At 43.0% G+C, this 24,924-nt stretch overlaps 1 protein-coding gene across 3 annotated transcripts in view; it reads left to right on the top strand.

Annotated features, from left to right (window-relative positions):
• c42h10orf71 (chromosome 42 C10orf71 homolog) overlaps positions 1 to 16,296 on the top strand; it is a 74,130-nt gene extending 57,834 nt beyond the window's left edge. For all 3 annotated transcript variants that reach the window (XM_068020332.1, XM_068020331.1, XM_068020330.1), the window contains 2 exons: positions 8,045 to 8,147; positions 12,058 to 16,296. In XM_068020332.1, the coding sequence (XP_067876433.1) occupies positions 12,218 to 16,030 (3,813 nt within the window). In that variant the 5' untranslated portion in view covers positions 8,045 to 8,147; positions 12,058 to 12,217 and the 3' untranslated portion in view covers positions 16,031 to 16,296. The remainder of the gene's footprint in view (positions 1 to 8,044; positions 8,148 to 12,057) is intronic.
• Positions 16,297 to 24,924: the final 8,628 nt, after the last annotated feature.

Raw genomic sequence — 24,924 nt, 5'->3', positions numbered from 1 at the left:
GTTTTTTGATGTCTTTCTTTGCGAGCTCGGGAAAAGATCTGCATCTGGATGACCAGTGTTTCCAAGGTAGCTCCTGGGCAGTCAGCTCCCTCGGAAACTCCTCACTCTGCATGTCCAGCCTTTCACCTTCTGCTGCCATCCTTTGTCCTTTCTCCTCCTATCACCTCTCTTCCACTGTTTAACTTCTTCTGACTCTGGATTTTTTCCGGAGCTCACAAGGCAAAACGGAGCAACAGATCAGGGGCAAAAGCTAAGTCCTACAGTGTAGTACAATGTAGTCTGGTGCAGAAGCGTGGTCTTGATGTCCAGAGAAGTCCAGGAATTTGAAAGCCAAGTTTGAGAGAAGATCCAGATCTAGGTCTTTTCCAGATCTATTCCAGAGCTCACAAACAAGGACATCAATAACCATTGACTCAGTGTCAAGATTTGCTTCTAACATTCCTGGGACGTTTTATTATTAAGTTGTTGTTATCACAGTTGCACCATTTCACTCTCCGTTCTGGCTTCGGTCTTTGCAAATGGTGGCAACACTATAGCCTGTAGGGATATCAATAACACCCACCAAGCTAGGGCCAGATGTTGGCACAATTTATGCATGCAGATCTGTAGAATATATGGAAACATAATAAACATAGATTATTGGGAAATAATGGGATCCAACTGCAGCAGTGTTTTTTTTCCAATTTTTGCACCGAAATTATTATAAATCAGGCTTACTCGACCTTGTAACTAGTAGAATAGATAAGGGAGAACCAGTGGATGAGGTGTACTTGGACTTTCAGAAGGTTTTCGAAAAGGTCCCACGTAAGAGATTAGCATGCAAAATTAAAGCACATGGAATTGTGGGTAGGGTACTGACATGGATAGAGAACTGGTTGGCAGACAGGAAACAAAGAGTAGGAATAAACTGGTCTTTTTCCGAGTGGCAGGCAGTGACTAGTGGGGTACCGCAGGGATCAGTGCTCGGACACCAGCTATTCACAATATAAATGATCTAAATGAGGGAATTAAATGTAATATATCCAAGTTTGCAGATGACACAAAGCTGGGCGGGAGTGTGAGCTGCGAGGAGGATGCAGAGAAGCTCCAGTGTGATTTGGACAGGTTGAGAGAGTGGGCAAATACATGGCAGATGCAGTATAATGTGGATAAATGTGAGGTTATCCACTTTGGTGGCAAAAACAGAAAGGCAGATTATTATCTGAACGGCGATAGATTGGGAAAGGGGGAGGTGCAGTGAGACCTGGGTGTCCTTGTGCACCAGTCACTGAAAGTAAGCATGCAGGTGCAGCAGGCAGTTAAGAAGGCAAATGGTATGTTGGCCTTCATAGCGAGAGGATTCGAGTACAGGAGCAAGGATGTCTTGCTGCAATTATACGTGAGACCACATCTGGAGTATTGTGGGCAGTTTTGGTCTCCTTATCTGAGGAAGGATGTTCTTGCTATGGAGGGAGTGCAGCAAACGTTCACCAGACTGATTCCTGGGATGGCAGGACTGACGTATGAAGAGAAATTGGGTCGATTAGGCTTGTATTCGCTAGAGAGCGGATCTCATAGAAACCTACAAAATTCTAACAGGACTGTTGGGCGGCACAGTGGCGCAGTGGTTAGCACCACAGCCTCACACCTCCAGCGACCCGGGTTCGGTTCTGGGTACTGCCTTTGCAGAGTTTGCAAGTTCTCCCTGTGACTGCGTGAGTTTCCGCCGGGTGCTCCGGTTTCCTCCCACAGCCAAAGACTTGTAGGTTGATAGGTAAATTGGCCATTGTAAATTGCCCCTAGTGTAGGTAGGTGGTAGGAGAATGGTGGGGATGTGGTAGGGAATATGGGATTAATGTAGGCTTAGTATAAATGGGTGGTTGTTGGTCGGCACAGACTTGGTGGGCCGATGGGCCTGTTTCAGTGCTGTATCTCTCTATGACTCAACATCTTTATAAAAGTGCTCTTATATTTAGCAAAGAACAGTTAGGATACTGTAAAGAAGCACACAGAATAAATCTAATAGCTATTAGAGACTGGCTGATGATGAATAAGCAGATATTAAACTGACCCATGAGATGAACAATATCAGAGATGGGAACTGGCATTTTTTTATCTATGGTTTAATTGTGCATCCTGTGGGCGTGGAATGTGGGCCATTATTTAAATTGCAAAACCACTTGCAGTGGAAATGCTTCTACAAAATAATTGGGATTTCCCCCAAGTTCAGAATTTGTCCTATATATATTTAGGCTTGCCAACCCTCCAGGATTGTCCTGAACTCTGCAGGAATTAAGGATTAATCTCTGCAGTGGGCAACACCCTGGAGAAAAATCATAGCAGCATTAAAAAGATTGTGTGTCTTTTTCATTTTCTTTAAACACTTTCGTTCATCGGTTGTAAAAATGTTGGAGATGGGGAAATAAAGGCTGTTTGAACCGGACAGGGTGGTTGAAGGTGGGAGGTTATGTGACAAAACCTCCAGGATTACATCCAACCAGAGTTGGCAAACATACTCATATTGTAAGGTGAGGTCAAAGATCATGGCATCGCTGGAATTACTGCATTGCCCAAGATTTAGGAATTTTATGACTCTGGTTGTAGCCTCCCCAGAGCCATTAGGAGCTGTACATTATCCAGCAATGTTAAAATTAGTTGTCCAATAGGGCTGCTGATATACGCTGGCCTGACAACAAGAGCTGCTGGTGGTGGTCATCTGTGTTTACAAAGTCAGGTAGTACAGCCACCTTGTGAGGTGGAATTCCGTGCTTCCAGAGACAGGCACATTCTCTCATTTATCCCACTGGCCAGTCAGTGAAAGGAAAGCCATATAAATACTGTGGCTACATGACCAGGTCAGAGGCTGGGTATTCTGCAGCAAGCAACTCACCTCCTGACTCCCCAAAGCCTGTCCACCATCTACAAGGCACAAGTCAAGAGTGTGATGGAATACTTTCCACTTTCCTGGATGGGTGCACCTCCAACAACACTCAAGAAATTCGACACCATCCAGGACAAAGCAGCCCTCTTGATATGTACCTCATCCACCACCTTAAACATTCACTCCCTTCACCGCCGACACACAGTGGCAGCGGTGTGTACCATCTCCAAGATGCACTGCAGCAACTCACCAAGGCTCCTTTAGAAGCACCTCCCAAATCTGCCACCTCTACCATTTAGAAGGACAAGGGCAGCAGTCACATGGGAACACCACCACCTGATTCCCTCCAAGTCACACACCAAGCTGACTTGGAAATATATCAATGTCGCTGGGTCAAATTCCTGGAACTTCCTTCCTAACAGCATTGTGGGTAGACCTACCCCACATGGAGCACAGTGATTCTAGAAGGCAGCTCACCACCACCCTCTCAAGGCCAATTAGGGATGGGCAATAAATGCTGGCCTTGCCAGTGATGCCCACATTCCATGAACGAATAAAAAAAATGGACAGCTATTTGAGAGGCACATGTTCTCGTCTATGTGGAGTTTGTGGGAAAAGCTATTACAGCCAAGAACATGCCCGAGTCACATCACAGCAGGCAGCATCTGATATTAAGGAGCTTTCTGACTGGTTTCAGTCTGATATTTTCCCCAGTGATTTTAACAAGAAAGGGTTTCCTCCTGATGCCTGATAATGAAGATTGCTCATGGCACAAAATCTGTAATATAATTTAATTGCACCTCCACAATGTATTTGTGTACACGGTTTGTAATTGGATTTGTGATACAACTACTACAGCTTGCATTTATATAGCACCTTTAACAAAATAAAACATCCCAAGGCACTTCACAGGAGCGTTATCAGGCAAAGATTGACACCGAGCCAAAGAATGAAACATGAGGACAGAAGTAGGTTTTAAGGAACGTCAAAGGAGAGAGAGGCGGAGAGGTTTAGGGAGGGAATTCTAGAGCTTAGGGGTTAGACTGCTGAATGCATGGCCGCCAATGGTGGTTTGAAGGAAGGGGGCATGGAGCAGAGGCCAGAATTGGAGGAACACATTGTTCTCAGACAGCTCTGGGCTGGAGAAGGTTACAGACATAGGGATGGGCAAGGCCATGGAAGCAGTTGAACATGAAGATGAGAATTTTAAATTGGAGGTATTTGGGGACTAGAATGACAAGAGCAGCAGACACATGGAAACACCACCACCAGCAAGTTTCCCTCCAAGTCACCCACCATCCTGACTTGGAACTATGTCGCTGTCCCTTCACTGTCATTGTGTCAAAATCCTGGAACTCCCTCCCTAACAGCACTGTGGCTGTATCTACACCACCTGGACTGCAGTAGTTCAAGAAGGCAACTCACCACCAGCTTCTCAAGGGCAGTTAGGGATGGGCAATAATTGCTGGCCTTGTCAGCGACACTCACATCCCAAGAATGAATAAATAACAAGAAAAAGGTCAGCGAGCGCAGGGGTGATGGGTGAATGGGATTTGGTGCCTGTAAGGATACGGGAGTTAAGTTTTGCATGTTTAAATTTATGGAAGGTGGAAGATGGGAGAATAGCCAGGAGTTGAGTCTGGAGGTAAGAAAAGCATGGCACAGAAGGAGGCCATTCAGCCCATCTTGTCTGCACCAGATGGGCTGAGGCAGGGTTGAAGGCAGGCAATATTATGGAGGTGGAAGTAGGTGGTCTTTATCATGGAGAAGACATGGGGTGAGAAGCTGAACTCAGGGTCAAATAAGATGTTGAGGATCAACATGAAACAATGGCTGGAGACAGGGATGGAGCTTGTGGCTAGAGAACAGAATTCGTGGCGAGACAATAATTTTGGTCTTCCCAATGTTTGACTGGAGGAAGTTTTTACTCATCCAGGACTGGATGTCAAACAGGGATTCTGACAACAGAGAGGCGAGTGGAAGGGTCAAAAGCGATGGCGGTGAGGTAGAGCTGGATGCCGCCAGCATACACGAGGAACCTGATGTCGTGCTTTAGGATGATTTAGCCAAAAGGCAGCATGTAGATGAGAAATAGGAGGAGGCAAAGGAATAGATCCGTGGGGACTCCAAAGGTAATGGTGAAGGTAATGGCGACAATTGGATTGGTAAGAGTGGAACCAGGCGAGAACAGTCCCATTCAACTGCATGACAGAGGAGAGGTGTTGGAGGAGGATGGTTTGGTCAATCATGTCAAAGGCTGCAGATGGGCTGAAGCATGAGGAGGGAAAATGCACCACAGTTACAGTCATTTCGGACTTCGATTAGGGCTATTCCAATGTATCAAGGGTTGAAACCTAATTAGAAAGGTTCAGACATGGAGTTGCTGGAAAGAGGGTCACAGATTGTGTAGGCGACAACACCTTCAAGGACTTTAGAGAGGAAAGAAAGGTTGGGGATGGGGCGGTAGTTTGCAAGGACAAAGGGGTTCAATGGTATTTTTCTGAGGAGGTAGGTGATGACACCAGATTTGAATGGGAGGGGGGCAGTACCTGAGAAGAGTGAACAATTAACAATATCAGCTAGCACAGGGGGCAGAAAGGGAAGTTAGTGGTCAACATTTGGTGGGAATAAGGTTGGAAGAGCAGCAGTTGGGTCTCATGGGCAAGATGAGGTGTAGAAGACATGAGGGATGATTGGAATTTTGGAAAGATGCAAGTTCAGGGCTGGGGCAGGGGCAAGTTTGGTTTCTAGGGGGAGTGAGAGATGTGGCAGAGACAGATGAACAGATGGTCTCAATCTTAGTGGCAAAGAAGTCCTTGAGCTCCACTTTTTGTTGGAGGTAAGGATGGAGGGAGCAGGGGTGAAGGGTTTAGTAAGAAGCTTAATGGTGGAGAAAAGATTATCTTTGCATTCACGGATGATCCTGGAGTAGTGAGCAGTTTTGGCAGGGGAGAACAGGTTTCAATACCGCTTGATGTGGTCTAGCCAAATCTGGTGATGATTGGCTAAAGCAATTGTCAGCCATAAACGTTCAAACCTGTGTCCCTTGGATATAAGGGGGCAAAGATGGCCACTGTACCAATGGGAACAACCCAAGTAGCAGAGAGTAAAGGTTTTACTGGGAACAAGAGAAGCACCAAAAGTGGAGGTGAGAGTGTGGTGCTGCAGAAGTATTGTGGCATTTGGAAGGCCAAAGGTTCGGCAGTTCGGATTTCCAAAGCACTGTTATAAGTCACCGGGTGGGAGGGCTGTTTCCAGGAGTGTATGGAGAAGGAAATAAGGTTGGAAGGGGGAAGGGGATATGAGTGGTGAGGGATACAAGCAAGTGATTAGAAACAAACATGTTTGGTGCTAATTACTCTTTAAATGTAAAATCAGATATTGAGGACATAGGTTTCAACTAAACTATAAAACTAAATGGATTTTAGACACCTACTCCAGCAGAATAAACTGTGCCAATACCAGACCCATACAAGCCTCCTTATGTGGAATTATAGTCTGTTGATAACAAAACAATGAGTGTGTAGCATACGTGTGTGTAATGCCACAGTGAGTCATGACCTCTTTTTGGAGAAGCTGAGCTCCAGGTCAGGAATGTGCTGATGCCCTCTTCTGTGACAGTGCTGAAGAGCAGGGCAAGCAGGAACAAACTGAGCTAATCTTCTGTCCTGTGATGGACAGAGGTATAAGGGTTAAGAGCATACTAGTGTACTTAATGTCTATTGCTGTGCTGGAGCTGTGGAATGCAAATAGGACCTCAGTATGCAGAAAAATGCCCTTTATCTGAAGGAGATGTGGAGCAGGGGGATCCCCATCACATTGTATTTTGCCTCCCCTTACACTACAGTCAGAAAAATTGAACTGTGATGTCCTAGTAATGTCCTTTTTTGAAAAAGGAACTGAGTTGGGTCACCGAACAACCCATCGTTGTGAAAGAGCTCGAACAAAAAGCATTTTAACATCCTCGTCAATTAGCAAGTCAGCAGTGATCGAGTTTCGGAACAGTCAACTGCAGTCAAATTTTCCATCCATTTAACATTTTTGTATGATTGGACCTCAAATTGTATTGCATAGACATATGTGATTTTCCAATACAATCAAAACGCAAAGTCATGAGATTGACCTAGCAGTTTCTAGTGTGAGTACATCCAAGTTTCTTTCATTGCACAAAGCCATTGTATTAACATTTGTTACCGTCTCCATTTACTCTACACATCAACTACACCCAACACCTCCACCCGTTGACTCAACTCTCCAACTATACATCTAATAGTTCCACTCCATCTAATCTACACAGTAACTTACAGCTAAATACATCCACTTCATCTACTCGACACTGCAGTTGTCACTTTCTCAGGACTAGAGAATGCAGTTCAAACCCAGCCAAATAACAATTCTAGCAGTTTATGAGTTAAGTGCAATAATACAGTACTTCATATTGATATTGCTAACTTGGCAATAGCCAATTGTTACTTGCATTGTAATTATGCCTCTGCAATGGAGCCATAGAGATCAGGACAGTCCCAGGTATTCGGATTAGCTGAGCTCAGGTAGGGCAGCCTTGGGTTAGGGATCAGGAAACAATCAGGCTGTCTGTCATTCACAGTGGCATCCTGCCAAAAAAGTGAATGTGCGTAATCATCAGTTGAAGAAGGGTCTGAGCTTGTCTGCGATGTAATTGTTTGTCAAACAACCTGCCAACAACCACTGCTTTGGCCCATGTATGAGAACTGGCGATTTGGGTAATGTATGGGAGGTCTCCTGCAACTTGTAAGACTCTACCCCAGCTTGAGGCAGGGCTTTATGGAGAGCACAGGAACACACAAGAAGGAAAAAAAGCAGAAGTTACTTTTACCAAAGATAAATTTGTCCTGCCTTTTCTCCAGAGGGACTCTATTTTGAAGCTGCATCAATACTGAATCATTGGATATATCAATCACCAACTAATATCTTTACAATATATTAGTATGAAAGATCAGCAGTTTAACATTGGATGTGATCACCTTTGTCCAGCATATTCATTTACAATTGGTATTTCTGATGTTAATAATGGGCTTGGTCTCTTTCCAGGTACTGAGAGAGTTCAAGTAATGTCAAGGTAGCTGGAGGACGCAGCTATGCTTAATCAAAGTTTTACTAGCATAGGATCCAGTTCATTGCACTAAATTTAACTTCTCCCTACAGATGGGCAGCAATGAGACCAAATGAAGGTGGGACAGGAGGCTTTAAATGTACAGGAACCTGGTCGGAATGCACACAAGCCCTTCTACTTCAGCTGACACAGCAGGTATGTTTTAGGCCAATGCTTTTCGTCTGTCATGTAAAAATGTGTACTATTTATTGCTCAACTGGAATTGAAACAAAAATTACTCATCTGTTTAGAAGTATCCATTACATTTTAGGGCATTATTAAAAAGATATATATTTTCCTTTACAATTGAAAAATAAGTTGATAAATCTGAAAAATTTATGGTCTCAGTTCTTGCGCTGCATTGCCAAATTCAGTGGTCACAGGCTCAAAGCCAGTCTTTGGCATCTATGTGGCAAAACTCAGCTGAGTTTTAACAGCTTCTGAAACCTCCTGTTGGTTGTTCATGAGATGGCAAAGGCAACATCCATGGATATCTAACTGGGCCAAGCTTACCTTTCATCTTAGAGGAAGGCAAGAGTAGGTAATTTGGGGTGGCACAGTGGCGCAGTGGTTAGCACCGCAGCCTGATAGCTCTAGGGACCCGGGTTCAGTTCTGGGTACTGCCTGTGTGGAGTTTGCAAGTTCTCCCTGTGACTGCGTGGGTTTTTGCCGGGTGTTCCAGTTTCCTCCCACAGCCAAAGACTTGCAGGTGATAGGTAAATTGGCCATTGTAAATTGCCCCTAGTGTCGGTAGGTAGGTGGTAGGGAATATGGGATTACTGTAGGGTTAGTATAAATGGGTGGTTGTTGGTCAGCACAGACTCGGTGGGCCGAAGGGCCTGTTTCAGTGCTGTATCTCTAAATAAATAAAAATAATCATCATTTGTTCATCTGGTGTTTCTCAAGAATGCATCACCTATGAGAAATGAATGACTCAGTAATTGACATACCAATACACTTTTTTCAAATACTTCTTGTTACAATTGCCTTGATTGCACCTTTTTTGTTGCCAAATTATGTCATTGTGGATGGAGGCACTAAGGGAAAAAATGCTGGTAAATGATATTTAATCTATGAAGGCACAATAACATTTTATCTGAGCGCTTGGTTCAAAACAGCAACAGGACTGGATACTTCCCACTACTGATCTGGGAAAATTTCAGCATTTCTCAATCAAGCCACTGGAGGGTGACCTGCGGGATGAGGGGGGAAAAAACATTTGCAGGACGGACATTTACAGAATGACTTAAATAACTGACCTATCTGTAGAGGATTCCAGTGTCCTAAACTGACACAGCCAAAGTAGACTGCCTGGAGATCCTGTGGCACCTGTTACAGACTTACGTGCAACGTATCAGCATTACCAACCTAGTACCTAGGGGAGGCAGATTCAGTTTCAGGCATTACGCTCTCAGAACTTTTTCAGCTGGTCCAGTACTGCGACACTTCAGTCAGTAGCAGTCAGTAAGGAGATACTGTACTTTATGGACCACTCTGCCTTCTACTGGCAGGGCAGTTGTCAGCAGACAACTCCTGGTAAGATTTTGAATTCAAGTTATTCAACTAATTCATGCAGTTGATATCTCTCACTTTATTGAGAAAAATATGGAAACAGACATTCTACAATATAAAACCCTCAGTCATTTTGTAGAATTCAGATATCTTTCACTTAATAATATTTGATAGGATGCATGAGTGAATTATATATTAAGTATCACCCATTCATAAGTAATTTGAAAAGAAGTATTTTGTATTCTAAAGCTAATAAATAGTATTATCTTTTATCCAAACTGAAGTGTACATCAATTATATATGTTTATACTGAATTATATTTGCCATATTGTACATTAATTACCACTCAAATTGTGCTTTGTATTTTATATTTCTGATATCCATGTATAATAATTCAGATATGTTTAGTTACGTGGCAAATGGGAAATTACAGAGCATTCTGAAATCCATCTTGTAAAGAGAACGGTTATTTTTAAATGACCCCTCCCCTTGGTTTCAAGGTCTTGTTATAGGGAATGCATTAATGACATACTCCCATTGTTTTAATCTACATTGCTTCTAGAATTTATTCACATTAAGGTGACGGAAGGGAACCATTTCCATAGCAAGCGCATCCAAGTCAGGTATTACTGGCTTTATTATCATAAAGTAAGCCTCTTTCTACTCTGGCCCAACACATTTCTGCTCGAAAGAACCCCTGTAGCATTTTTGCCTGCTTCCCAAAATACATTTGCCAATTACAGACAGTTTTATTTTGCAAGCCTATTAAACTGGATTGAGACAGCCCTTTTTACATCAGGCTGTTGCAGCCTATCACTCTCAGGTGGATTTGAGCCCATGGTCTAGAGATGAAAGGCTAGTGCTAAACCCACTGTGCTACCCAGTCTATAGTTACACTAGTGCTAGGCCATTTTTAAGATGGAGATAAAGTTGACTTATTGATAAATACACTTCCCAGTATGGTACTGAGCCATACACATTGGGATAGTCCCAGGTTCAATCTAATGTATTTAGTTAGATGCTGAGTTGGCTCATTTTAGTTGAGAGACAAATAGGAATGCTACTATTGGCCACAATGTCCTATGTCTAGGGAGAGGAAGTGATCAGCCAGATTCTATCCTTTTTTTTTGCTCTGATTACTGTGACTTTTGCGATTGGTAGAAAAAATGTAAAATCATCTTTTCCAATTTTAATACAAATTATTTGCAAATAGAATTTATTATGCCTATGCCAAATGAGCAAAGCTGGTGGGGAAAACTGAATAGAGCTCAGTCAGGTTTTTGAACCCAAGAAGTTCATCATTCTTGGGAGATTTCTGTGTTTCCGTTCTTAATGTGACATATTTCTTCAAATGTTCTTACAATAGATTTGGCCTATTCCCTTCCAGCATGGTTCCAGTTCAAAGAGGAATAGAGAGTGGAAGGTGTTTGAAGTTAATAGGATGACTATAATTGAGGGCTTGCCCTGCATCATTGGCCCGTTTGTGCAGGCTGACCTCCTCAGCCCACCAGTGACCAGAGATGATGGCATTCCTACCTCTGATGGCAATGTTTGGGGAGGGTGAGGGAGGAAAAGGAAGGAGAAGATTAAGGTTAGGAATGATTTAAATTATGAAGGGAATGGAAACTGGTAAGGTCATTAAACCATAAATTTCTTCATATAGTAGAGTTATGAACGAAATATAGAATGTGTTGAATTGTCAATTGGTAGCTGAATGGGTTCCTGGTGAAAATGGGTTCACTGGGTCAAAATCCTGGAACTCCTTTACTAACAGCACTGTAGGTGTACTTACACCCCAAGGATTGCAGCGGTTCAAGAAGGCAGCTTACCACCACCTTCTCAAGGGCAATTAGGGAGGGGCAATAAACGCTGGTCTAGCCAGCGACGCCCGCATCCCACAAACGAATAAAAAAAGAGTAGATGTGTATAGGTTTATATATGGCCAAAGTGTCTCTTCAGCTTCGTTGAAATGACCTGGAGAGGCCAACTATCCTTTATTATTCCTTAGCTAATGATTTTATGAAAAAACATTGAAGTTTCCAACAAGTTCATTTCTCAACTACAGTTGAATCAGTTGGTGGGCTATCCTCCATTGAAAAATAGCGAAATGTTTCATTCCAAACTTTTAAAGGTCATTTTATTTATTTCACCATATGTATGGACATTGTGTGTTCTTCTTCCCAACCATCCACCTTCCCTTTGTTCTGTTCAATTTTAAATTCTGTTCATCTGTAATATATTTTAGATCTAAGTGTTCTACACCGAAACATTGACTTTTGTTCTGTCAATAGATACTGCCTGACCTGCTGCCCGTTTCCAATATTTTTAATTGCGTCTCAACTTTCCAACATCTACAGTATTTTGTTTTATATCCAGTCTCAATTTTCCTGTATCTCTAAATTTGAATGCAGACAAGATCGGATGCGAGTAGTATTGCATAATTAGAGCACAAAAATTAAACCACTGTATCAGTGACAAATCTTCAGCCTTATCCACTGTTATAATCCCATAAGATAAAGCTTTCAAAAAAATAACAATATTTTTCTTTGTCTAGGAGATAAATTCTTGTTTCATGACTTGTTATTTGAATGGATGAAGAATGAAGAAGCTTCAGAAATCTTAAGTGCGAAGCCAAGTATTTTGGAAACCCAAAGGAGAGTGGAGTTGAACGTACGTGTGCCGATAAAACAGATTCTGGTGAGCAGACCAGAATTATGGACTCTTTGGATAACGTGTGTACAGCCAAAACAAGAACCATGCTAGGACGTTCTAAACACGTGGATGGTTTTAGTGATACGTCGAGTGCTGGAAGCATTTTGGATGAGGCGGATAGAGAAGTAAGTAGTCTTACAGAGCGTGCTTTTAAGAGCTTGTGTGTTGCAGAAGAAGGTATTTGCAATGATTTGGATATGCCCAGCTCACCATCAGCCATCAGTGTGAATCATGCAAGTGAACTTCCCAGTTCAGAAAGGAGAAAGCCTTCTACAAGTGAATTGAAAAACTGTAATAAGTCATCGAAATTAATCCAAAAACAACCAAAAGAATTAGCTGACACATTCCAGGAATCAACAGTACAGTGTTCTGTCGAAGAAAAAGATGCCAAAGGTAACACAGGAAATGGCTTCCTAAGTGAAACCGTTGGATCAAGTCATAAAGCAAGTAAACAAAAGTCAAAGGTTTCTTCTTTGATTGAAGCATTTGATCAAAGTGATAGTGATTTCACAGGAGACCTCACACTGAGTGCAAAAAAAGCTATGAGTGGACACTCTGAATTATCAGAAGAAAGTGATGTTAAAAATATTGCACAATGGGACACATCAGCTATCATCAACATTCATAAAGAGAAATCAAGCTTTTCTGCTGCTTGTCAAGAAAATTATTGGGGAAATAAGAAGCAACTTCCACAAGGAAAAGGCAGCAAAACCAATATTTTGGGCTATACGAAAACCACACAGTACAGAAAGCAAGGCCACCCCACTGACTTGACAATTCTTAATCATTGTAGTAAAATGTCAGATAAAAGCCTGTCTGAAAAAGCCAGCAAGGTGAAGAAACCTGATTCAAAGAGCAACTTCCTTCATAGTGAGTGCAGTGCATTCAAATCCTGGCATGATCACAGTAAGACTCTTTTTGAGGATGAGGATCACATTGAAAAACTTAATGTCAACCTTCAGTCCAGTATACAGATGAAGAACTTGTCTGATGATGTTATCCGCTGCAGAAGGGCACATTCATTGGTGCAAGTACAGTTTCCAAATGAAGTCAAAACTGACAGAGCGCAGAAACCAGTGAACTGTTCGCCCAGTAGCAGAGATTCAGATTTTCACTCATTTATGCCTGAAGAAAATAATTATAGTGTCAAAAGAAACCAAGAGCAAAGCAATAGTTTGCAGGTAGTTAAACCTGAAAAGAATAGTGGTGGTGCAATAGAAAATCAGGACGAGGAAAAAGGTTTCCAGCTGTGGAGAAACTCAAGAAAACCACTACATAAAAATCAAATGGATACAGACATTTTGTGTGGAGAAGTTCTCTCCATAAGATGTCAGCCTGCAGATGATCTTAAAGAAGTTGCAACCTTGTCTGAAAAGCTTGCACGAGGGGAGAGTCCATCCTTCAGCATTTCAAAGCTCCTGACACCAAATATTGTCCACAATGCAAATGCAACAGACATGTCTACAAACCAGCCAATTGTAGTGACACCTCCTCTCATTCAGCTTCCCGTGCCTCAGGGGGATGAAATTAAAGGAGGTGCTGATTACCAATTGCGTGACAGTTATAAATCCAAGGCATCAAGCCTGCTATATAACCTGAAAGATGTCAGGAAAAGAGTAAAATCCACGTACTCATCTGCTGTTACACCACAGAACCTTTCTGAGCAAAGCAAAAACAAGGGCTACATTTTCCAAAACATACAACAAGCCAATGAAAGAACGTCTTCTGCACCTTTAAGGCTGGGTATTGGGGAAAACCATGTGGGTGACTCCAGTGAGCAGGAAAAACCTGACAAAATGTCCAATGCCCTAATTGCAACACCTACTGCTGGGTGTCTCAGTAAAGCTGCACTAATCCATAAAGCTGAGCCAGAAACATGGAAGAATGACGACTATCTCAATGTAAGGTCACCTCAAACAGTTAAAGAAACTGCTAGTTACCCCACTTGGCGAACAAAAAATGCGAGGTCTCGCTCTGCAATGATAGCAATGGAAATTCATGCAGAGAGGGGCTTGGACAGAAAGGTTTCACATCAACTGAACAAACTGATGAAGGAAACGGATAGTCCTCCAACAAATGCACAGCAAAAATCGGTGTTGGCACGAAATAGCCCAGAGGAAACAAAGATGGTGCAAGAAAAGACAGACGAGAAACAAAATAGATTCCATCGTAACAGAAAACCTGAGTGCCACTCATTCAGCCACACGCACAAAGCTAACTGTCCAAATGAAAATAATTTCAGAAAGCAAGATGATATGTTGGCATCACAAAGAGCAGAAGATACTTGTCCACCAATGATGGAATCGAATGTGCCCTGCAATTGGATATCTTCCCATTCTGCCAGGGAAGACAAAGCTGGGCAGGACTTAAAATCATCCAATCAATCCTATTTTGTCTTAGGTGATAATCACTATCAGGACACTGAACGAGTGGTGGTTGACCACTCAACTGAGAGGAACACTGGCAGCAATGCCAAAATGAGTTCTTTGAAAAGTAACTGCCCTGCAGCTGAGGAGAGCAAAGATGTTGAAAAGAATGAGTTGCAATATTATGCACTAAGCAACTCAGCAGCAAATTCTGAGAGTAAGGATGAGAATCAGAACTTACTCATGGAGTTTCAAAGTCATCTCCAAGAGAAAGTACCGAGTGACTTAACAGGAAATAGAGTGAAAGACAATAGTCCCTTGGACATGTTGTGTGAAGAAAAATTTTACAGCATGTTTTCAAAGCAAGAAGTACGAGGACCAGGAAATAATGTCACAAATTCACCAAGGCCGAGTTTGTTTAAAATCAAAGATAACGTGTTGAAAACATCCCCGGTAACTAAAAGTGTGAAGCCAACTATCCCCAAAATAGCATCTGAGAGTGCTATTTCTAAGGAAACACCAGACATGTTTGTGTCAGGAGGAAACCTAGAAGGTGATAAACTTGACTTTGAAGAGATGCCTATGGGCAAGTCAGTAGCTGTGAATCCCCGGTCAGAATCAGCATGCAGTATAGATTCAAAAGCAGCTGGAAAACCTCCCGTTGTTCCTCCAAAGTCTGAAAAGGCTTTACGCCGAGCCAAAAAGCTGGCCACCAGGAGAAAAAGAGCCGATAGCAAGCAGAAAATGCAAAGTAGCGATGACACAGAAACCGATGCGACTATCTCAAATGCACCAGTATCTCCCCCATGTGTGCCCACATCACAAATGCCCCTTGTTTGTTCTCCAGCGCCTACACTGCAGCTGGATTCGTGTGTTATTCCAGCAGTACCCAACATCATGGCATTAAATAGTGCACAGGCGGTGGCATCCGTACACTCATTTCCATTAAGCCAACGAAAATTACTTCAAGATCCTGAAACTGGCCAATTCTTTTTTGTTGATATCCCTATCCAAGTACAGACAAAGACATTGTATGATCCAGAAACGGGCAAATACTTCCAGGTGTCCATACCCTCAACCAGTCAAAAGGCATCACTAGATTTTTTTAATAATTCCTATGTGTTATATCCCGGGTTTCTGTCTTTTCCTTTATCATCGGTATCAGCCCTCAGGCCTCCTTCTCAAAGGTCAGCACCTGCAATTCTCCTGGAGGTACAAGAAGAGGAGGAATCTTTAAAAGAATGGACTAACACTGACTTGAGGGACACAGGGGAACAAGGAAATCAACCATATATCGAGACACTTTTTGATCCTCACACTGGGAGCAGGGCAGGTCTTGAAGATGAGAATCAGTGCAGTGCAATAAGTAGTCAGTTACAACCAGAAGGCCATAATTTGGAATTAATTGTCATGGGGGAACTAGAGGATATTGCCACAGAAAACAATTAGCAAAAGTTAATGATAATTCCATACTGAAGGAATCTCAGCATTTTAAAGACTATATTCATGTCTGTAGAATAACTCAAATGAATCTGGAGTGGTTCATACATGTTATTGCTTTGTAAGGTGGTTTATAATTATTCAGATGGTAAACTAGATGTGAGATCAGAAATTGGAAAATCAAATAAAGAAACAAAAGTTATATAAAATATGAAGCATTTTTTAATGATAAAGAGAGTTAACTGGTACAAAAATGGGTGGGCTTAGTCACACGGCTGACTAAAATAGGCAATATATTTCAGGCTTTACAGGGAATTTGCTTTCGGTGATTTTTCCCATTATTTTACCTTTATCTCAAGGTACACATGCAGTGATGTTTTTCCTCTGCAAGTTAAAACTTGCGGTTTTGACGAATTGAGGATGGTCTTAGCTGAAGTAAGAGATGATGCAATTTTTAAAATTTGGTTTGAGCTTATTAAATAAGGATTAGAATGTAGTGCCATGTTTTCTGATGTCAGGTATTGTGACCATTCCATACGCCTTGCACCAATATTCAACTCCCACCTGAGAAATTTCAGCCCCCCCCCCCTTCCAAGATATATCAATATTTATTCACCAAATTATCCCCAATCAGAGCCTCTTAAATTTGAACACAACCTAATACTGTTTATATTTGTGTCAACTGAAATGCACTTGCAGTTCTCCAATGCTCCTAATGAAAGTTAACCTGTATAACTCCTAAATGACAACACTCCAGAGTTCCCAGTTCCAATAAACAGGGTGGAAATTTATTCCATACCTCTTTCAGAATCCAGTAGCACCAAAAATAATAGTGCGATTGTAATTTCTCAGTTCATTTGGAGAATAATCTGAATTAAGAAATGATACATGAGCTATCTCCCCTCCCCCTTTGTGATAGCTGAGGGAGGTAAACGAATAATGTGTTGCAGAATTGAGCCTTAAATGCCAGTGAGGTCCCAGGATTTATCTCTGTGCTATAAAATTACAAGGATCTTCTCCCAGTGCCCATTGGAACTGCAGATGTCATTCGCTGCTGTTTCAGCTCTTTAAGGTAATTGGCAAAAGAAGCAATGGCAACATGAGGAAAACATTTTCACACAGTGAGTGGTTAGGATCTGGAATGCACAACCTGAGAGTGTGGTGGAGGCAGATTCAATCAAGGCATTCAAGAGGGAATTGGATTGTTATCTGAAAAGGAAGAATGTGCAGGGCTGCAGAGAGAAGGTGGGGAAGTGGCACTAGATAAATTGCTGTTTCCGAGAGCCAGCACAGACACGATGGGCCAAATGGCCTTCCTTCTGTGCTGTAACAATTCTGTAATTCTGTGATACACCGCTTTGCCTAGGGGTTTCAAACACTTTCCGAGATTATGGTGGGTGACTGGGAGAATACCCATTAATGTTTAGATCTCTGCTGCCTTCACTGATCTCAGCTGGGACAGTGGTGTAGAGGGTAGATGTTCCAATAGGTTTATGTTAGGCTTGGAAGGGGAGCAAGAACTATCTCTGATCTTTATCCAGAACCTCCTGGTGCACGTGGGTAAACACTGAGTGAGGACGAAATACGTGTGATGTCCTCCACAGTTAAATAACTCACTGGCGGTCAATGTTCAACGGCAACAGCTTGCATTTATGTAGCGCCTGTCATGTAGTACACCATCCTTTAGCCCTTCACAAGTGCAAAATCAAACATAAATCAACAACGAGCTAAAGATATTAGGACAGGTGGCCAAGAGCTTGATCAAAAAGGTAGGTTTTAAGAAGCGTCTTCAAGGAGGAGAGAAGGATAGAAAAGCAGTGACATTTAGAGAAAAATATCAGAGTTCAGGGCCGAACTAGCTGAAGGCATGGCCACCAATGGTGAGGCCAGAAAAGTAGAGTTCTCAGAGGGTAACATGGCTGGAGGAGGTCACAGAGATAGGAAGGGGTGGGGCCATTTGAACATGAGGAAGAGAATTTTAAATTGGAGGTGCTGGTGGACTGGCAACTCCTGCAGTACACAAGTGATGGGCGAACAGGACTTGGTACGACTTGTTCACTTGGATTAGGCACTGGAAGGGTGTTGTTTCCTGTCGAACTACAAATATGAGGAGGGAAAGTGAAATTTTAAAAAAGGATTTAAAGTTTCAACTATTCCATCAGTATTGCTTCCTAATCTTTAGCATTACAGAAAATAGTGTTCTGCATGAAATAGTTTAAATTACCCAGAACATGAAAGTTGCAAAGCATAATCAGTAATCAAGGGGTCAATCTCACTGACTTCAAATGACATGGTGACCTCTCATATGTAACACCTCACCACCAACATACGCAGTGCTGTTGATGAAAAATCTTTTCTCGTATACTATTTACTGAAAAGTCTTCTGTGATCCTGACATCTGCCACTAGGGGTCCTGCAGCAGTGAGAGTAGTATTATAGTATATATGAGTCTATTTTCTGTAATTCACTATTAAAGGTAACCAGACCAAAATCCTACATTGCACAGGCCATTGATATCATTAGGATCCTTAAAAATACAATGAGTGCACTTTCACTATCAATGAAGAACTACATGCTGCAAAAGTGTATTAATTCTTGTTTGGTTTATGGGTCACTGGCACAAGACATTGTCATTATGTTATGATGACTTTAGTTTTTGAACCTGAGTCCTTATTCTCTTGGTGGCCTGTTCTTCTAAATATTGGGAAGACTGAAGCGATTGTCTTTGTTCCCCGCCACAAACTCCGTTTCCGACCCACCCAGTCTATCCTTCTCCCAGGCCTCTCTGAGGCTGAACAAGAGCATTCAGACCATTAGTATCCTATTTGACCCTGAGTTGAACACTGTCTACATATTCACTCCATCAAGACCGCCTACTTCTATTTCTGTAGCATCGCCCAGATCTGCTCATGCCTCATCCACGCCTTTGTAACCTCCAGACTCGACTACTCCAGTGCTCTCCTAGCCGGCCTCCCACCTTGCATCCTCCATGAACTTCAGCTCGTCTAAAACTTTGTCTGGTGGCACCTCAGTTTAAAAATTCGCATTCTTGTTTTCATATCCCTTCATGGCCTCACCTCTCCCTATTGCGGTCATCTCCTCCAGCCCTATCAACTCTGCAAGATTTCAGCACTCCTTCAATTCTGGCCTCTTGTGCATCCCCGATTTTCTTCAGTCTGCTATACGCAGCCGTGCCTTTAACTGCCTAGGCCCTAAACTGTGGAATTACCTCCTAAATCCTCTATGTCTCTCTACTCTCGCTCTTCTTTTTTTAAGACACTCATTAAAACCCACGTCTTTCACCAAGCTTTTGGCCATATGTCCTAATGTAGTTCGATGTCGAATTTTATTTGATAGTGCTCCTGTGAAGTGCCTTGGGAAGTTTTACTACGTCTCTCTTTCTCTCTTTGGCCTCCTTGTCTCAAGAGACAATGGGTATGCGTCTGGAGGTGGTCAGTGGTTTGTGAAGCAACGCCTGGAGTTGCTATAAACACTAATTCTAGAGTGACAGACTCTTCCACAGGTGATACAGATAAAATTGGTTGTCGGGGATGTTACACAGTTGGCTCTCTCCTTCCCCTTCTGTCTTTTTTCCTGCCAACTGCTAAGTCTCTTCGACTCGCCACGCTTTAGCCCCGCCTTTATGGTTGCCCGCCAGCTCTGGCGATCACTGGCAACTGACACCCACGACTTGTGATCAATGTCACAGGACTTCATGTCGCGTTTGCAGACATCTTTAAAGCAGAGACAAGGACGGCCGGTGGGTCTGATACCAGTGACGAGCTCGCTGTACAATGTGTCCTTGGGCATCCTGCCATCTTCCATGCGGCTCACATGGCCAAGCCATCTCAAGCGCCGCTGGCTCAGTAGGGTGTATATGCTGGGGATGTTGGCTGCCTCAAGGACTTCTGTGTTGGAGATACAGCCCTGCCACCTGATGCCAAGGATTCTCCGGAGGCAGCGAAGATGGAATGAATTGAGACGTCGCTCTTGGCCGACGTACGTTGTCCAGGCCTCGCTGCCGTAGAGCAAGGTACTGAGGACACAAGCTTGATACACTCGGACTTTTGTGTTCTGTGTCAGTGCGCCATTTTCCCCCTCTCTCTTGGCCAGTCTGGACATAGCAGTGGAAGCCTTTCCCATGCGCTTGTTGAATTCTGCATCTAGAGACAGGTTACTGGTGATAGTTGAGCCTAGGTAGGTGAACTCTTGAACCACTTCCAGAGCGTGGTCGCCAATATTGATGGATGGGCCATTTCTGACGTCCTGTCCCATGATGTTCGTTTTCTTGAGGCTGATGGTTAGGCCAAATTCGGTGCAGGCAGCCGCAAACCTGTCGATGAGACTCTGCAGACACTCTTCAGTGTGAGATGTTAAAGCAGCATCGTCAGCAAAGAGAAGTTCCCTGATGAGGACTTTCTGTACTTTGGTCTTCACTCTTAGACGGGCAAGGTTGAACAACCTGCCACCTGATCTTGTTTGGAGGAAAATTGAGGAAAAGGTGCTATATAAATGCAAATTGTTTTTGGTGTTTTCAACATTGGGCTGCATTTTAAGATTCCGCACCGAAGAAGCACAGGCACCATGTCACGGAGCCGCCATGATTTCAAACGTGGCGGCTCATTTGCATGGCCGCGGCACCCGCCCCCACCCACCCCGATGACATGGAGGGGGCGGGTGAGCCGTCGCCGGCAACGGGGTCTGGTGCCAATGCACAGGCACTGACGCCATTTTTCAAGGGCTTACAGCCCTCAATGTGCAATTAAAATTTAAAGGGCCAGGTAAGTTAAAGTTTTGCAAAAAAGAATGAAATGACCTTTCCATGCATTTTCCCACCTACCCCCTCCATAGCATTTCACAACATTCCTGCTCCTTTCCCCCCGGAATTCCTGAATGGAAAATTTGACCTTTTCCCCCCCCACCAATGTTCGGCACCTTTGTCCTTTACCCCTTCCCATCAACCACCTCCCCCCGACCAATCCGCAGCATTGTCACCCCACTCCCCACCCCCCCGCACATAGAAAAAAAGCTTCCCCACTCCCCACCCCCCCATCACAGGTGTCGTGCCACATTTCCCCGAACAGGGATTCGAAGGCGCGGCATTGTCAGCCGCCTGAATGAAGATCGGTGCGGCGATTTAGGAGCTGACAGGGCCTTCATTAAATCAGTTATGTAAATTAATTACCATATGTAAATCGTGGTCCTATCGCCGAGCAGCGGGGCGGCCGCAAAAGGCCATGCCGCTGCCGCCGAGAGCGGTACGGGGCCTCCGGCGTCGGGGTCGGTGGCGGGCCTCCACCATACCAATCTTCATTGCCCACCACCCCCGCCAACGTTCCCGACGGCGGAGGGGCTTTAAAATCCAGCCTAATATGTCTGAGAAGCACAATAATAAACATGACCGTGTCAAACATTTTTAGTAAACATGCCCTTTGAGAATTCCTAATCCATTCCTTCATCAACATTCCCTGTTAAGCAAGACTGGTTGGTATATCTGCTTCGTTGCTCATGTGCTGGGCTGCACCAGCCTCTCTGCAAGGAGAAGACCAAGGCAGAGGGCAGGTTGAGTAACAAATGAGAGCAAATGCCCATTCCCAAAGGAGAAAGATGAGCAGTGAGTGGTCGAGACTCCAGGACTAAGCAGTAGGCTGATAGGGTCAGGAAGGGAGAGGGGATGTAAGGGTAGGTAAGCTGTGGAGATGTCAAGAATTACCCCATTGTCTAAGTGGGTTGGATTGGTGTGAAGAAGTGTCATGGTGGCTGGCAAACAGTTGGTTCCCCACACCTCCCCAACTATCAGATTACTGTGAAAAACAACCAATCTGAAACTGGAGCATGAGACAAAATTCATACAGTCAGACAATCACTATACCAGTCCTCCAACATCAAATAAAACATTTATCACCTACATTACCACCAGTCAGAGACTGCTGTATCTGGCATGAGGCGTTACAAAAATCAATCAAAAATTTGACAGTACATTTGTCACCAACAGGAGTGCCTAGGTCAGTAATTTTGCTCTGATCAATGTACTTATTAACATTAAAATAGTTTTTGAATAAGAATTGTGTTAAATGTCAAATATCAATGTCGCTCCTTTAATTCTTGATCCCTTTCCTTCACACATTACTCTGCCTGTTATGTCTTTTGGAGAATTTAGATGTGTTCGAATGAATGTAACTAGGCTGTTTTTTTAGTTATTTGAGAAGAAAAATACTCAAGCACAGTTCAGATTAGACTAACAACTGAATTTCTTTGGAAAACTTTAGAGTGTACGGATAAAGGAAATATGGTTAATGTATATATAGATTTTCGGAAAGCATTTGATAAGCACATAGGGTACAAGTTAGACACTGAGGGGTTGTTTCCCCCGGCTGGAGAATCTAGAACACGGGCAGTCTCAGGATAAAGAGTTGATCATTTAGGACTGAGATGAGGAGAAATTTCTTCACACAGAGGATTGTAAATCTTTGGAATTCTCTACCCCAGAGGGTGCTCCATCATGGAGCATATTCAAGGCTAACATAGATTTATGATCCCTTGGGGAATCAGGGGATATGGGGAGGGGACAGCAAAGTGGAGCTGAGGCAGAAGATCAGCCGTGATTGTATTGAATCGTGCAGCAGGCTCAAGATGTCATAAACTCTACTCTTGGTCCTATTTCTTATAAGAGACATGTTATTAAAATTAAGGCACATTGCATTAAGGAGAAAGTAGCTACTTGGCTAGAAGGATGACTAAGGGTCAAAAGGCAAAGAGTAGGAGTAACTGGAAGTTTTTCATATTGGTTGGATATGGATAGTAGCTTTCTCCAGCGATTGGTCTGAAACTTCTTTTGTTTTTCATTTATGTAAGTGATTTGGACTAAGGCACAGAAGGAATGATGTGTTGATCGGAGGCGTGACAAACTGTGAGGAAGAATGCAGGGTTTGCAGAATGCCATAGGCAGGTTTACAGAGTAGTCTGTCACTCTAGAATTGACCTTTATAGCTACTCCAGGCACTGCTTCACAAACCACTGACCACCTCCAGGCGCTTACCCATTGTCTCTCGAGACAAGGAGGCCGAAGAAGAAGAAGAAGCTAAGTCATATCTTTTGGGAAAAGAGTGGAGTATTGAAATGGTGAGATACTTAACAGAGTGCAGGAACAGAGAAATAGAATGATCTGAGATCATTAAAGGTAGAGTGCAGTTCCGAAAAGCCATAGAATTGACAAAATGGAATTCTGGGTTTATACATCGACACTTTGAATATAAAATCAAGGAAGTGATGTTTGAATTTGTACAAGATTCCCACCACGGCAGATGGTGAAATTTGAATTCAAGTAATAAATCTGGAATTAAAAAGCTAGTCTAGTGTGACCATGAAGCCATTGCCGATTGTTGTAGGGCGGCACAGTGGCACAGTGGTTCGCACCGCAGCCTCACAGCTCCAGCGACCCGGGTTCAATTCTGGGTACTGCCTGTGTGGAGTTTGCAAGTTCTCCCTGTGTCTGCGTGGGTTTTCTCCGGTTGCTCTGGTTTCCTCCCACAAGCCAAATGACTTGCAGGTTGGTAGGTAAATTGGCCATTATAAATTGCCCCTAGTATAGGTAGGTGGTAGGGAAATGTAAGGACAGGTGGGGATGTGGTAGGAATATGGGATTAGTGTAGGATTAGTATAAATGGGTGGTTGATGGTCGGCACAGACCCGGTGGGCCGAAGGGACTGTTTCAGTGCTGTATCTCTAAACTAAACTAAACTAAACTATTTAGGCCAGTCTAAAGATATGGATATTGAGGTCAACAGCGGGGTCAGCAACGAAGAGTAGTTGCTCTCAACATCAAGTCAGCATTTGATCAAATGTTGAACACAATAGTCCTAGCAAAACTAATGAGGTTCAAAGAGAAGCCCTTTCAGTGTCACATATAAAGATTCTTACGGTTGTCCATGGCCATTCATCACGGCCTCGAGCCATCGTTGGTTGAGTTCCTTTCAGATAGCATCCTCAGCCCAAATATCTTCAGTAGCTTCATCAGTGATCTTCCCTCCATCTCAAGGTCAGGAGTAGGGCTGTTTGCCTATATGCAACATTGTTCACATCTCTTCCAATAATGAGGCTATTTAAATCAGATCCTCTCAAACCACAATGGTGTGAATATGTGAAAGATCATTTACATTAGACAGAAATCTTCAGTCAATTTAACTAAGATCTTGGAAGTCATCATTTGATGTAAATATATAACTCAAACTCATGATTTTCCATTATAGTATTCCCAACAATGAGCTCACCATTCACTGTAGACAATTTCAATAAAATTCATAAAATATGGCATTATTGGTCACAAGGCAAATGATTATAAAATTGAAAGAGAAATTCAAGAAGACTTTTGGAAACCATTCATACTGTATTATGGAATTGTATGGTAGATTTTTTTGGTCCTAACATTCAGGTTGTGATGTCCTGTTAGCTTTGTGCTCATGTAAATTAGGAATGGTTGACCTCAACCTAATTATATATCATTGGTGTGGATTTCTGCCTGGAATTCATTCAGTGGGCAGAGGACATATCCAACAAAACTGCAGCTCTTAAAGGAGAGGCCATTTTTTGACACTAAGAGGATGATGGAAGTAAGTCAATCCCTGGAAAGCAAAGGTGTGGCCTTCAACAATGTATTATTTCTTCAAAAAGTGCAAAGAAATCTTGCCATGTTTGGCACAGAAAGGCACCCTCTCTCCATGTGATTCATTTGAACTGCATGTGATCAAGTAGCAGTTAAGATTGATGTCCCATATTGAGAGAGCCTGGCAGTAGACGAGTAAGAAGTTTGCTATCCTCAAAATATCAGCCCATATAAGGTTATATGGCAATGCCAGATACACAAGAAATCGGCCAAGTACAAATAGTTTCCTTTCACCAGTTAC

The sequence above is a fragment of the Heterodontus francisci genome, chromosome 42 (genome assembly GCF_036365525.1).
Source record: "Heterodontus francisci isolate sHetFra1 chromosome 42, sHetFra1.hap1, whole genome shotgun sequence".
Taxonomy (NCBI): domain Eukaryota; kingdom Metazoa; phylum Chordata; class Chondrichthyes; order Heterodontiformes; family Heterodontidae; genus Heterodontus; species Heterodontus francisci.
The sequence above is the reverse complement of the archived record's forward strand: the minus strand, read 5'-3'. Positions and strand labels throughout refer to the sequence as shown.